Source organism: Polyodon spathula, chromosome 17, assembly GCF_017654505.1.
Source record: "Polyodon spathula isolate WHYD16114869_AA chromosome 17, ASM1765450v1, whole genome shotgun sequence".
Lineage (NCBI taxonomy): Eukaryota > Metazoa > Chordata > Actinopteri > Acipenseriformes > Polyodontidae > Polyodon > Polyodon spathula.
The window spans coordinates 11,732,233-11,746,034 of record NC_054550.1 but is presented as its reverse complement, the minus strand read 5'-3'; the positions used below and the strand labels follow the sequence as shown (position 1 = coordinate 11,746,034).

At 37.1% G+C, this 13,802-nt stretch overlaps 1 protein-coding gene across 1 annotated transcript in view; it reads right to left on the bottom strand.

Annotated features, from left to right (window-relative positions):
* The window catches only part of LOC121330143 (USP6 N-terminal-like protein), a 100,225-nt gene that overhangs the window by 61,103 nt on the left and 25,320 nt on the right, over positions 1 to 13,802 (bottom strand). The window contains exon 2 of the mRNA XM_041276443.1: positions 1,868 to 1,941. Within this exon, the coding sequence (XP_041132377.1) occupies positions 1,868 to 1,933 (66 nt within the window). The 5' untranslated portion in view covers positions 1,934 to 1,941. The remainder of the gene's footprint in view (positions 1 to 1,867; positions 1,942 to 13,802) is intronic.

The window sequence follows — 13,802 nt, the reverse complement described above, 5'->3', positions numbered from 1 at the left end:
GTGTCCTGGACATCAAATTCCCAATCATGACCTTCTCATGTCCAAGAAATAAGCGCTTACAATTTTGAAATTATCGACGTCTTGCTTATTTAGATTTTTGAACGTTTTACAAATACTTAAGAGGAAATGTTCATGGAAGGATTTCCATCCATCTTTTTAGAGCAAAAAACATTATTTAATATAAAAATAAAAAAATAAAAAGGACAGCACCGTATTTTTTATTTAACCCAAAAGCTAGGAAAAGATGAAGTCACCTTCACATGCTTGTCACAGATTTTCTATGCTGTCTGAAAATTTAGTTTTACACTTGGGGCAAGGCAAAAAACATGCAAGGCTTTGTTTGTTTGTTTAATAACCATATCTGTACACTTGTCATATATAATCACCAACGCAGGCAATTTTGCTTTAAATTTACATAAACATACTTGTTCAATAAAACTGCTTGTGGTGTACAGAGATCAAGCCTGAATGAGGCGCACTGTCACATTCATGGTGAAACGTAGCTGCAGTTTACTTTAATATCCAGTGCGTTGTTACTGAACAAGCTATTTAAAGATGCTGAAAATGATAAAAATCACCCCTAAAGATCAGGTCAATGAGTTTGGTAATAGCCCTCCATATGACAAAGATTAACTTGGAAATAAACTAATATGAACATTACGTTTTGGTTTTTATTATTACTGTTTATTTGTAATCTTTAAAGTAAAATGGTAAATTTGTTTATATTATTGATTGATGGCACTGATGACCATGTAACTTCATTATAATTTAAAAGTGTACCAATAAATATTTCCTGTGTTAACTGTTATTCAATCGCGCTGTTTGTGTATCTTATAATGTGACGAGGGGGACTCAATGTCCATTAAATTGCGGAAAAACGCAGATTTTATTTTATTTTTTTTAATCAGGAATTTCTTTTTTTGTTTGTTTATTGTGAAAAACTAGGCTCCCTGGCAATCTGTAACAAACTAGTTTCTCGTCAGATAACACCCTCTAGTGTGCAGAAGATTCAGGACTGGATATTCTTGAACTGCATATCGCATTGACTTCATTTTTATCACGAAGAGTACCACCCATACTTCGACATTTTCATAGCTGGTTTTGGCTACCACTGTACAGTAATACAAATGTAAGCTGCAGGGGTTGTGCATAAAAGTAAGTTAATGATACATTTTGCATGAGGCATTTATAAAATAATTTCTGAGATTACAACATAAGGTATAACGATTCACTGTGTACCAATGAATCGCAATACTTTCTTTACATGACATATCATATCGTACAAACAATGTATGTATCGTTTGTATTGTGACACAAGCCCAAAAGCACAGCATAATGGCTCCTGAACGAAGCAAAGTTGGTATGAAATCATACTGCCCCTATCTTACTTCATTTTTGTCTTAACAAAATATATGATCATTTTAAATTATTATGCATCATACAGGTGGCCCATTAGGACCATCACATGTATCGTGATACAGATCATATCAACATTGCAGATGTGTATTTATATGTCCAACCCGTTTGTCATAAATGAACGACCAGCTTCTACGTAAATAAACAAACCAATAAATAAATCATATACAGGAATGATGTTTAAAAAGTACAGTTGACAATATTTCACCAAATGTCATAGGAAGTTTTGAACCACCCATCAAGCAATCGTGTTTAAAAAAAAAAAAAAAAAAAACAAGAACATTAAACAACGGTAGACGCACATCAAGTTTACCAGAAGTTCTTGGATAAGAGTGGACAGAGTTGAGTACATTTCCAGCACTGTTTGTTTGAATACCTGTCCCTGTACAATATATAATCACAGTTGGACATGTTTGTTAATCTATTCTTAACCTGCAATACACTACAGTACCTTGTCATATTTGGAGATGATTTCAGCTCGTTCTTGTGCTATCAACGTCTCAATGTCTTTCTTCATGTCAATATCTGCAAAACAAAAGCACAATATCAACCTGTTAGAACCTGCATGAAAGCATATCTTTTTCAGAGGTGACTTATTCACTGGTTCAAAGCAGTAAATGCTTTAAGAACACTGAACTCTCACTGTTACACTGGGGCAGTGTTGTAAGTTTGTGTGCAATATGTACATCCCTTTGAGATGGTTCCACACAAGAAACTCTTAACATTTATTGTTCTTGCTGCACAGAAAGCCTAGGAATGTGCTGTAATAATAAAAAACAAAAACAAATGTAAAAACATAATTTTTAGTTAAACTAAAATACTGTCCGTTTATTTATTTTATTATACAATTTAGCATGAATAAAGGAAAATGAAACTGGTGGACACGTATTAAAAACACAATCTTAAATAACAAACCCTGTCGCTGGTTCAGCTGCGCTGCTGCTTTGGTAAACAGGTAGGCTTGCCCAAAGCTGAGCTGATTGGGAAGTCCAGATTGGCTGGCGGGGGGCGTGCCCGACGACCTTACACCTGTTTAAGTGCCAACGTTCGAGGCTACTGCAGCGCCATGGCTACAAAGACGGGTGCTGAGAAAAAGCCTCTATGTTCGTGTACACCGAGGGGAAAGTCTGCTCCAGAGTAGAGAACTACTGCACGAAACCCTTCCACTCCAAGATGGTGCATGTGGCCATCAGGAAGAACGCCGGGACTTGGCTACAGTGAGGGTTTCGTAGGATAGGTTCCTGGAGAAGGACGTCTCTTTTGATGAGGCTAGCACTCGCAGTATGCGTCAAACATTTATTTTTAGCTTTGTTTTGTTTTCTTTATTAAATCCGGAGCTGGGATTACCATTGTTGGTACCCTAGTGTCGGGTCCGTGTGGCGTGCCAATACCCACTGCTCTGTGTCTCATTCAGTGTTATTCAGTGAAGACCCACGTATGTAACATCGCTCTTTTAAAGACTGATTTAAAAAAATGTAGAACATCAAAAAACACTAACAAAATGCCCAGAAAACTTAAAGAAAATAATTTAAATGAAGCAATCAGCTCAATAATTACGCTAAAAAGGAAGCGAAAAAGTTACCGCTTTTTTGGTGAACTCCAATAAACCTGCTTTATCTTTCTAAGTCAAATAAGCACAGTAATTTACCATAATAAAAAACAATAAAACATGTAGAACATAAAAAAAGGTACCAGATACAGTTAACGAAAGACAACACATTATTCAAATTCTTTTGTTGTATTATATATTTAAGGTAAGGCAAGTTTATTTTTCTGTTAAAAGTGTTCACGGCTATAATGTTCTGCCGCCCGGCTGTACAGAATTCCTGGGGAGTATAACTGCTGCGATTCAGGTGTTAAAGCACATACTGCTACCTGCAATTCTGCAGTTCCCTCACTGAACACAATAAGATTGTGACGTGAAGGTAGCGTGAGAGTGGGGTGAAATGTGCAGGAGAGTAGCATGAAAGTAGCGTGAAGACAGAGTGAAGGCAGAGTGAAAGAGAAAGCAGTGAGGTGGCAGCATGAGCTAGCAGTAATGATGTTAAGTTCCTAGCCAGACTGTGTAATCTATCAAAACCATGTAGAGTAACTGCATCAGTACTGTAGATATTCATTTTCCCTGTTAAATAAAATGCATCACAAAAATATGGATTATCATAAATCAATAATTCTACAGTTATCAAATTTAAAAAACATGGCATTTGGAAATCTAAGATAATGGATTATGAATATAGTGAAAGGTTTAGAGTACAAATCAAATGTATCCAATTCACATTACCCAAAGCATATTGTGGCCCTAGAGAGTTTCCAATGAAAGCAGATTGATCCCAACGCTTAAAAGACAGAGCTACAAAAATAGGTTGAAGGAACCACACTAACTCAAAAAGGTAACAGAATTCCAGGAAATAAATGAGAACATAAAGAGTTAAAATGGTCAGATCGTAGATGGAAATGGTTTAAGGCAAACAAAATGTACTACCGTAGTTATGAAAATACACTGACAAAAATAGAAATGTCTAAAACATAAAATGCCAGACATTGAATGGACTGCAAATTGAATGCTTAGTTTCTGAAATAATTGATGTTTTAAAAATTGTACTTCCATTTAGACAGTCCCTTACACTTGCAGTATATTGATTTGCGTTCCCAATAAAGTTGTCTTTGTTTTTCTAAGTGTTACTGTTGTTTTAAACCTCCCTCTCCTCTCATGTGAAACAGAAACATTAGACCCCAGGGAACAGACTGCCTGGAAGATTTAACATTGGCCAAGCTGGAGCTGCATCCAGTGGTTAGCTTCCCTGATACAGCTGTTCTGCATTTACTGAAATAGATTCAACTTGGAGAACTTTCTGACAGACACATGATAATCTAGACTAAATAAATCCACCTCCCATCTCCAGCACTTCATTTGAAATATAGTATGGAATTGTTTCTTTATTAAAAAGCCAGTGCAAAGTTTATAAATAATACAAGCAACTTAATAAATTAAAAACTGCCAGCTCAGACTTTAATGCTGTATTCAAGAACCGGACCACTTCAGGGGGTAGTCTCAAGTCTGGTTCTAAATTAGATCGTATCAGGTAGGCGGTTTTTGTCAGAAGTGTTGACGTCGTAATGCCGAACTACACTTTGTGTGTATCTTCCAAGATCCCAAAATGCTTTCTGAAATGTTTGTCTAAATACTCAGAGCAGGCGCCTGAACGATTTGCTATCAGTGTACACTCTGCACTGGGTATTTATTCTTATGCTTAAAAAACAAACAATCTGTCAGAATATCTTTGTTAAAATGGTGGGGAAAACAACAAAGGAACAAAGTTAAATTAGGTGACTGCAAAAACAAAAATGAAAATTGGGGGTGAACAATTTACATCATTTGTCAGCTCTGTTTGAAATAACATTAAGGGGACCACAATTAGGGTCAGGCAAGATATAAAGATAAAAGCAAAGATTGTTTTGTAATTAACAGCTTTTTCTGGGTTTAATTACGAAACAGGCGTCACCTGATTAAAAATAAAACCTGAAAACTTCAAGCCTTGCTTGTAATTGTGTGTTCATATTTTTTTTTCCCAAAATACTTATTTTATTTCTTTTTAGCATCATGAACCTCTGATAATATGGGGCATCACACATTACTTTTAACACATTACGCACATTAAGCAAAACTAAACAAGAAACAGTACTTCAGTGTGGATGCTCTGAGCTGGATTAATTAGAATGATTTTGAGTATAGTTCTTGATAGTACATAACTCGGTTATGTAGTGTGGACAGGGCCTAAAGATCACAGATTTTAAAAAAAAAAAAAAAAAAAAAAAAAAAAAAAAAAAAAAAAAAAAAAATCATCACAGTACCTAAAACAGTTTAATGATTACTTTTTACATTGATGTAGCTGGTTTCATTTCCTTTGTTTTTGCTGCATTTTCATCAGAAAGAAAAAAGTCTTGCAAAGTTCTGAAACAAGCATTAATCTTATAGGTGAGCGTTTGAAGGACTTTGTGAAATAACAGATGAAATTTTGTAATCTGTCTCCTTCACAGTTTAACTATTCTCGGTCCAGGCGGGGCACCATCACTATATAAGACTTTAATCAGTCGACAGCAAGTCACAATCATGTGTGTAGTGGTGCACAAATGTGTGGGTTATGTAGCACAGGTGATTTAAAATGTGTATTTGTATCACTTCACTTGCAGATTAAAGTGGGTATTGTGTAGGGGCACGGGGGGGTGCACAATTAGATCACATGCAGCCTGTGCCAAGATTCAATTGAATGATTGATTAGCAACCGTGTTTCACACACACGGGGTTGGTGTGTTCAGAGGCGGAATGAGAGTCGTGAGGTAAAGAGAAAGTGAAACTAAAGAGAAAACAACTGTTACGCGTGCTGGTTTTAGACTAGCACTAGTTTTGTTCTGTGTTTGTTTTGGCCACTGTGCCGTTTTGTGAAGTGTTTCATCTTTGTACAAACTTTTCATTTATTAATAAAATGTGCAAACCGCGCTTTCATACCTTGCAGTACTGTCTGTGTGTGCTACTTCTTTCGGGTCTGACGTCACCACTTGCCAGCCTGGTCACAGTAACCTTCACTTATCTCAGTTTAGATTTCTGGGGGCATTGGGTTTTCCTCTGTCATGACTGCACAGGGATATGTATTGTACTGAAGCTTTGTTTTAGATTATCCAAACACCCACATTTCTTTAGACAGTATGGAAATTACAAAAAAGATGTAAACACCACCCATATTTTATTTCTTGCACAACAATTAAGCAAAACAATGTGGCATTTCCACTTGAGTGTGTAATTCATAAGGCAGTTCATCTTTAAAATGAAATGCAAACAAACATGCTTGTAAATGCCTGCTCGATAGATAGGAAATTGCACTTCTTAGACAAAATAGCTAAAAAAAAAAAAAAAAAAGTCTTCACAAATAATATCTATACTTTTAAACATCCTAAGGATATACTGTACAGTTCTACTACAGAACATTATGATGTAGTACTGGGACAATAACAGGATATTCAAACAAATATTATTTGGAATGTATTTGGTAGAAAAGATTACCATGTTTGTATTCATTCATATAAAATAATGTATACATGGTTGTAAAGATGCAATGCATAACTGTCTGAAATAAATGACACACATTTACTGTGTAGAAGAGTGTTTCTCTCCTTTCTTTAATAGGTCATTTGAGGGGGTAGCAGGTTTATTTTACTCCTGTAATATTGTACAAATTGTAGTTTTGTTTTTCAGCTAAATTCAAAGTGGAAGAATATTTAGTTGACAAAAATATTCAAACATCAATAGGCCATGTTTGCCCAGAACTCTTATGATTTGGGGCCTGATTTTTTGTCTATTTTTATTTATTTTTTTTTTTTTTTTTATGACTTACCCTTAAGTAACCCACTCTGACTTGGGCATATCTGGTTCACTGTTTTGCGATGTGCTCTCCTGTAGCTGTGTGGTCTCGCTGTCTTGTACCTCACTGAAGTTCAATAGAAAGAACTGTCCCTACTTTACATGTTCCTCAGCTGCTCCATATTTACCCTAATGGACTGGTGCATCTTTAATGAAGCTTCAGGGAGATTAATTACTGAAACACAAGCAGGAAATTGAACTGTGCCTGTAAGATTATAGGGCTTTTCATGTAACAACGTAGCTGATCCACTTAACAGGCTAGTCAGTTTCTCTACAGCTAAATCTTTGGTTGGCTTTAAATAGCTAAATTAATGAAAAAAAAATGTGGTAATGTATGGACATCTATTAAGTGCTCTTAAGCTGCTTCCACACTGGACAGAATGTCAATCAACAACCAGACGCGACTTGGAAACGATCCAAAAGACTGGAAATAAATACATGACCCCGTCCATGCATTCCTATTGGACGTACTAGAGATGGGCTGTCCCATTACACAACAGGTCTTGTTTGGTTACCACCCTGACCTCCAGCAACTCTGTTGTAAAATAAAGGTAAAATCTATAGATAAATAAATTAATATTCCAACATTAGTTATTGAACATCCCTATATATATCCAGCAGTTTTATTGTTATCATTATTATTAGTAGTATTTGTACAGTTGTAGTCACAGTATTTTATTTATTTATTTATTTTTAACTTTTTTTTGTGGTACTAGTAGTAGTAGTCTGATTTGAAACCCTGTAATTTCCAGCTGGACAATGTGCTTCTGATCTTGCTCACTTCATTATGCACACTTTCAACCTGTCCATGGACTCTGGCTCAGTTCCTGCTGCCCTTAAGCTTGCCCGAGTTACGCCGGTACTCAAAAAAACTCCCTTGACCCAGCTGACTTATCTAATTTCCGTCCCATCACCAATCTCCCTTTTCTCTCAAAAACTCTCGAAAAGGGCTGTAGTCGGTCAGCTGATGAAACATCTCATGGACAACAATCTGCTTGAATCTCTACAATCTGGTTTTTGGCCACATAACAGTACTGAAACTACTCTGATCCGGATTGCGAGTGAACTTCTGCTCAATGCTGATGCTGGTGCTCCCTCTGTGCTTGTCCTCCTTGACCCAACAGCTGCTTTTGACACCACAGATCATGGCATTCTTCTTGACCGCCTTCAGAAGTATACTGGAATCTCTGGAACCTGTCTCTTCTGGATGTCCTCTTATCTAGCCAGACGCATGCAGTCTGTTTTCTATGCTGGACGCAGTGGTGTTGCAAACCAAGTCACTTGTGGTGTCCCCCAAGGATCTGTTCTTGAGCCCCTTCTCTTTAATATCTGCATGCTTCCCTTGGGTCACCTCATCCACCAACACAGCCTCATGTTTCACTCCTATGCTGACGACACCCAGCTCTACTTAAAACTCAACCCTGGTAGCCCCTCTACCATGGTCCGGCTCTCGGCTTGCATTCAAGACATCGATGCCTGTTTGTCTGCCAATTTTCTTCAGCTGAACTCTAGCAAATCTGAAATCCTTCTAGTAGAATCTAAAAATCTAAAACTGAACTCAACCTATAGCTGCCCTGAACCTTGGAAATTGTCTGCTGCTGCCTTCCCCCACAGTACGAAGCCTTGATGTACTTCTTGACAGCAACTTCTCCTTTGATGCCCACATCTCCTCCATGGTCAAATCTTCCTTCTACCATCTTCGAAACATCTACGAAGTCCGTCCCTTCCTTTCCCTCCCAGATGTGGAGATACTTTGTCATACATTTGTCTCATCTCGACTCAACTACTACAACTCTCTCTATGGTGGTCTCCCGGCACGCACCACAAACCGACTGTAGCTAGTTCAGAATGCCGCTGCCAGGCTCCTTACCAGATGTAAAAAACATGATCACATCACCCCCTGTCTTGCTCAGATGCACTGGCTACCTGTAAAGTTCAGGATTATTTTTTAACACACTCCTGCTCACCTACAATGCCCCTCATCACACAGGTCCCGAGTACCTCCTCAACCTGCTGACCCACCTGTTCTCTCTTGAATTCCATGCTCTATAAGCCTGATATCTGCTATTAGCTGCTGTGCTGCTGCTACTATTTCACGTATTATGTTACTATCATGTATTATGCATTTCTCTGTATTTAAAGTATTATGGATTTTCTTGTTGTTACAGCACCTTGTGCAGCTCTTTGTGATGGTGGTCCACTTTAAAGGCACTATATAAAATAAAGGTTGATTGATTGATTGATTGATTGACAGTATAGCTGAACTTATTTTCAACAAAATTATTTTATTGTTATACATTTATATGTACAACTTACTGCAATCTTAACTGTGTTTCTTCAATTTCCTTCTTTGATCATTTTTGTTTATTAACTAATAATTTTAAAGTGCAACATTATTATTATTATTATTATTATTATTATTATTATTATTATTATTATTATTATTAATCCTTCCAACCATCCATTATCTGTAACTGCTTAATCTGCGTTCCCTCTAAGGCTAAAATCTGCGCATTTTTCAGAGTAACCTGGCAACAACCTTCGCACTCAGTTTATTAACTTTTGCAAGCTCTAATCATAAATATCAACATCAAATTGAGACTCCAGCCTCTCGAGGTAAATGTATTATTTTGAGACCATTCTTACACAGCATTAACATAAGCATATTTGTGTCTGTCTTGCAGCTGATTCTCTGATTTCCCTCAATAATATTTTTGTTTGTTTGATGAATCTCCACAAAACTTTGCTTTATGCGTATGTAAATAACTTCTTGTCACGGACTTGTGCCACAGAACAATTTAGTGAACAACACGTTATTTATGATTCAAAAAAACAAACAAAAAAAAAAAAAGCCAGCGCTGAAAATGAGGTCACATGTTCAAGTTGTGTGAATGCGGGACCTTTTTTGTGTCATTTTTAAAAGCCAGCAAAAGTGCAATTTTTTCATTTAAATGCTGGATATGCAGACTGCATGTATGCTCCAGTTTATATTTGCTTATTAATATACCTATTTTTATGCAGCTTGCATAAATCGGAAAGAAAATGTCTCAGTGCCGCAAAATGCACCACCTGCAAGCCATCCAGGTACTGTCTTTCGTCTGGATGTCTTTGTAGTCGTTCAATTTACATTTTATTAATGCCAAGTTACAAAATAAAATGGTATTCAGAATAGAAGTCAGATACCTCATCCAATTTTAATTCTTTCTCAAAACACTTTTGGAAAATCATCAAGCCTCCAGCAGGACTCAATTCTCCATGGCATAATACATTTAAGAAACATTATTTGGCTCTTCAAGTGTGCAAGCCCAGGGAGATAATTAAAGGAAGTAGAGATGCTTGACTACAAACCTATTTGAATACATTTATTAACAAAAATAATATTGCATCAATTAAGTAAAATATAGTTATATAAATATATATAAAAAATGATGCAGCTACAGTACCAACATTTGAATTTTATGTGAAAAGTCTGCTAAGAGTTTAAACTGTTCTGGAAGGGCAATTCACCTTCCCTTTTTGGTAAGGGGTAGACATCTGCTTCAAAATGCAGTCTGCCAGAATTGCCACCACTTTGTTCCTCGTAAAAAAAATCGATACTTTATCCAGTCGTCGATAGAGAAGCCCGTCAACCAAGAACCACTGACTGTACCATCGAAGCTCCACCACTACAGTAACATAACTGGTGACTGCTTACTTTCCAAACTTTTTACAGTATATTAAGTGAAACCACAGAATACCTTAACCTCTGTTCATATTAGTTGCTTATTAGACAAAAACAAATAGATGTGCATATTTTTCAAGGAGGAATTTAAAATAAACTAGAATGAAATAGCAGCGTAAGCTTTTCATCCTTTCACTTGGGATGTTAGAAGGTCTCAAGCTGTGACCTCCCCTTTTTGAGCACAGACCCCATCTGTCTCCTAAGTGTAGCAGAAGACTCATGAATTCACCATAAGCACTTTAAACACAACTGAGCTCATAAAGGCTGACCACAGGGGAAGGAAACTAGCATGTCACTACCTCACACCTCCCCCACCAGGGCTCTAGATTCAAAACTAGAGCTAGCAGTATCATGCAAAAGAAGAGCACCCTGACCTACACCCACTGTATGGATAAGTACATATCTAAGTGACAGATATGAGTACAAATGCCTCTGTATATCCACCAAAACTGACACTGTCTATAAGCTGTTATAACAAATGTCCTTCCTTATCAATGTGCTTCATCACAAGTGGATAATCAGCAATCTAGAGGTGTGGTTTTCATCCCCGGTCCTTTTAAAAAGTTCAGATGTAAAAGGGTTGTCCCTTTAGTCAATGAGACTTAATGCTTAGAGAAAGGATGGTCCCTCCAGTCTCCATGGCTTGGCCTGCCCTGGCTAAACTGCTCCCTCACCCCTAACAGAAAGGCTGGTCCCTCCATTCCAGGGCAGGCTTGAGGCATGGAGACTGAACTGCTCCCTTACCTTCAAAGAGGAAGCAGGGTTGCTCCACTGCCCTAGACACTATATGGTATATGGAATTTTCTGATCTCACTCTTTTAAAGTACTTAAAAATTAATTGGCGAAACAGTTTGGATCTGCCTCTTCGCTCTTTAGATTTTGCTCCAGATTCCTGCAAACAAACTTCTTCAAACAACACATCTTTAACAAATCTTTATAGGAGCAGCTAACTAACCTTTCATGCCTGTACTAGGAGGTCAGACAGCGCCAAAGTAATAACTGCAATGCCCAAGTGAATCATGCTGATGTAATGTGTGTGAGAAAGGGATTTTTTGACATGACATCCTTTTATGGAATTTTCAAGTAGGTGAGAAACACTTTCTCAGTTTGAAGTTAACTCTACGTGCACATACTGTAGTGACCACATATGCATCACCCAAGGTTAGAAACTCGCATGTTCACTGGAACCAGGAATTTGAGCAATCAGCCTCCTGTTAAATAAATAGTTTCTCCCCTGTAGTTACATAAACAGCTCCTAATAGATAACCTAAAGACTCAGGTGAGATGTACTGTCCCCTGCATGGGGATATAGTGAACGGGGTCAGAAAACAACTAATCTAATTCTGATGAAACTTTGTATTAACACTATTTAGCATAAATTATTGAGAGTATTAGATTAGGTATATATGGAGGTGTCTGTCAGACTGTACATCTGTCCATTTGTATATCACACATTTTTACGTGTGTTTTGAGACTTATTCCACATACTGCAAGTCAGTCATCTTTGATACAATTTTGTACATACTGTTGATATATGTCATACTGATAGCTCTAACTGTACCAATGAGCAGAGACCTCCGCATGCCTCTTGTTGCTATAACTATCAAACTATAAAAAGTTGTAGTTAGGTTTGGGCGCTTTAAAAAAGAACTGCCTCTAGGGTCCTGTTTTGTTGTGCACAGTAATCTTAAAACTGAGATGTTGGAGGTAATTCAGCTATAAGAGTTTCAAATTGAGATGCGTCTAGTAACGTTAGATTTGAGATTTTTGGAAAACATTAATGGCAGTATAAAATAATTTCAATGTACAACACATTTTAGAAAACCTATTTTTTACACTATAATTTGTATAGGGTTACGATACTCTCAAAAACAAAGTATTCACAAATTCCCTAGCTACAAGGCAAAAAGAGTATGTGTTGAATATCCATACACACTGACAGACACCTCCACATATCTCCAAAATCTGATGCTTATGCTAAACAAAGCCCGTACCGTGGTTCCATTTTAAGGCTTGCCCATTTGCCCAGGACAGTCAAACATTTGGACGGACATAGTGCTTCCAACATATTCTCTGGTCCGTAGGACAAGTGTTCCATAAAAGTATTTTAACAACATCTTGTATAATGAAAGCGGACGCTTCCTGCATTGGCGTGTGCCAGCATATATGCAGTGGCACAGTAGCTAAAGATCATAGAGATGCTGGAAACCAGAGGAAACCACTTCAACAGTGTACATACTGTAGCAACATCTTGCAGTTTCAGTCAGCCGCTCGCAGTACTATTATGGGATGTAGATGAATGGTGACAGAATGCGCAGGAATCAGATTTGACGCCTATTAATAAAATACTATATTCTGTAATCAGTGTTTCACTGTCTATCAATTAATAATAATAATAATAATAATAATAATAATAATAATAATAATAGGTAGTATCCACCCTTGTAAGCTGTCTCAAATCTGTGATGTTAGACTTCAGTCCACCACAGGGGTATGAGTTTTCATCTTCAATCTACGCTCTACAAATTGCCATCCTGTGCCTGACCAATGGCAAGCAAACTTGCCATTGGTCAGACCACACCGTTGTGGGTGTGGAGGCTCGCAGGATGAAGCGCACTCTTATTTATAAACTTGTTTTGTTTGCAAACTTGTAGTCATGTTAACGCTGTTCTGTTTATGCCTAACCACTGTTTGTGTGCTTGGGGCTTTCCAATTCTTTTCACAGAGTTCATCATCTGTGTTTCTTGAACCTTTGTTTCAGGTACCGGTGTTGTGCCAAATAATGTGTCCTGGCAGGATCTGGCACCTTAGGTGACAAATGCTGCCTCCAACACAACTGTAATAATAAAGAAATAATGTGCAACTTAATGTACAACTGGTATAAATCAGATATTTTAATTGTTACAGAAGATCAGAGAACATTGTGCTGCTAATTAGTGCATTTACTACTGTAGCGGAGCACAATGCTATCTCCATTTACCCTTTAAATGTGTGTAACCATGTGCTGAGGAATCAAAAATAGCTCTCATTGACACGTGTATGTGTTTTCTGTTAGGCTATGTGTCTGACAGATATGTTTGATTCATTTTATGTACTAAAAGATTTAAATACCATTCTTCGATGCTTGTCTATACTTTTATTATTTCTAGTAGTACACTCGTTTTTCATGGTAAATGGTGTATTTCATGTTTGAAGTATTAAACAGATGCAATATGAATAATGCAATAGAATCTGTAAAAAGATTAAAAA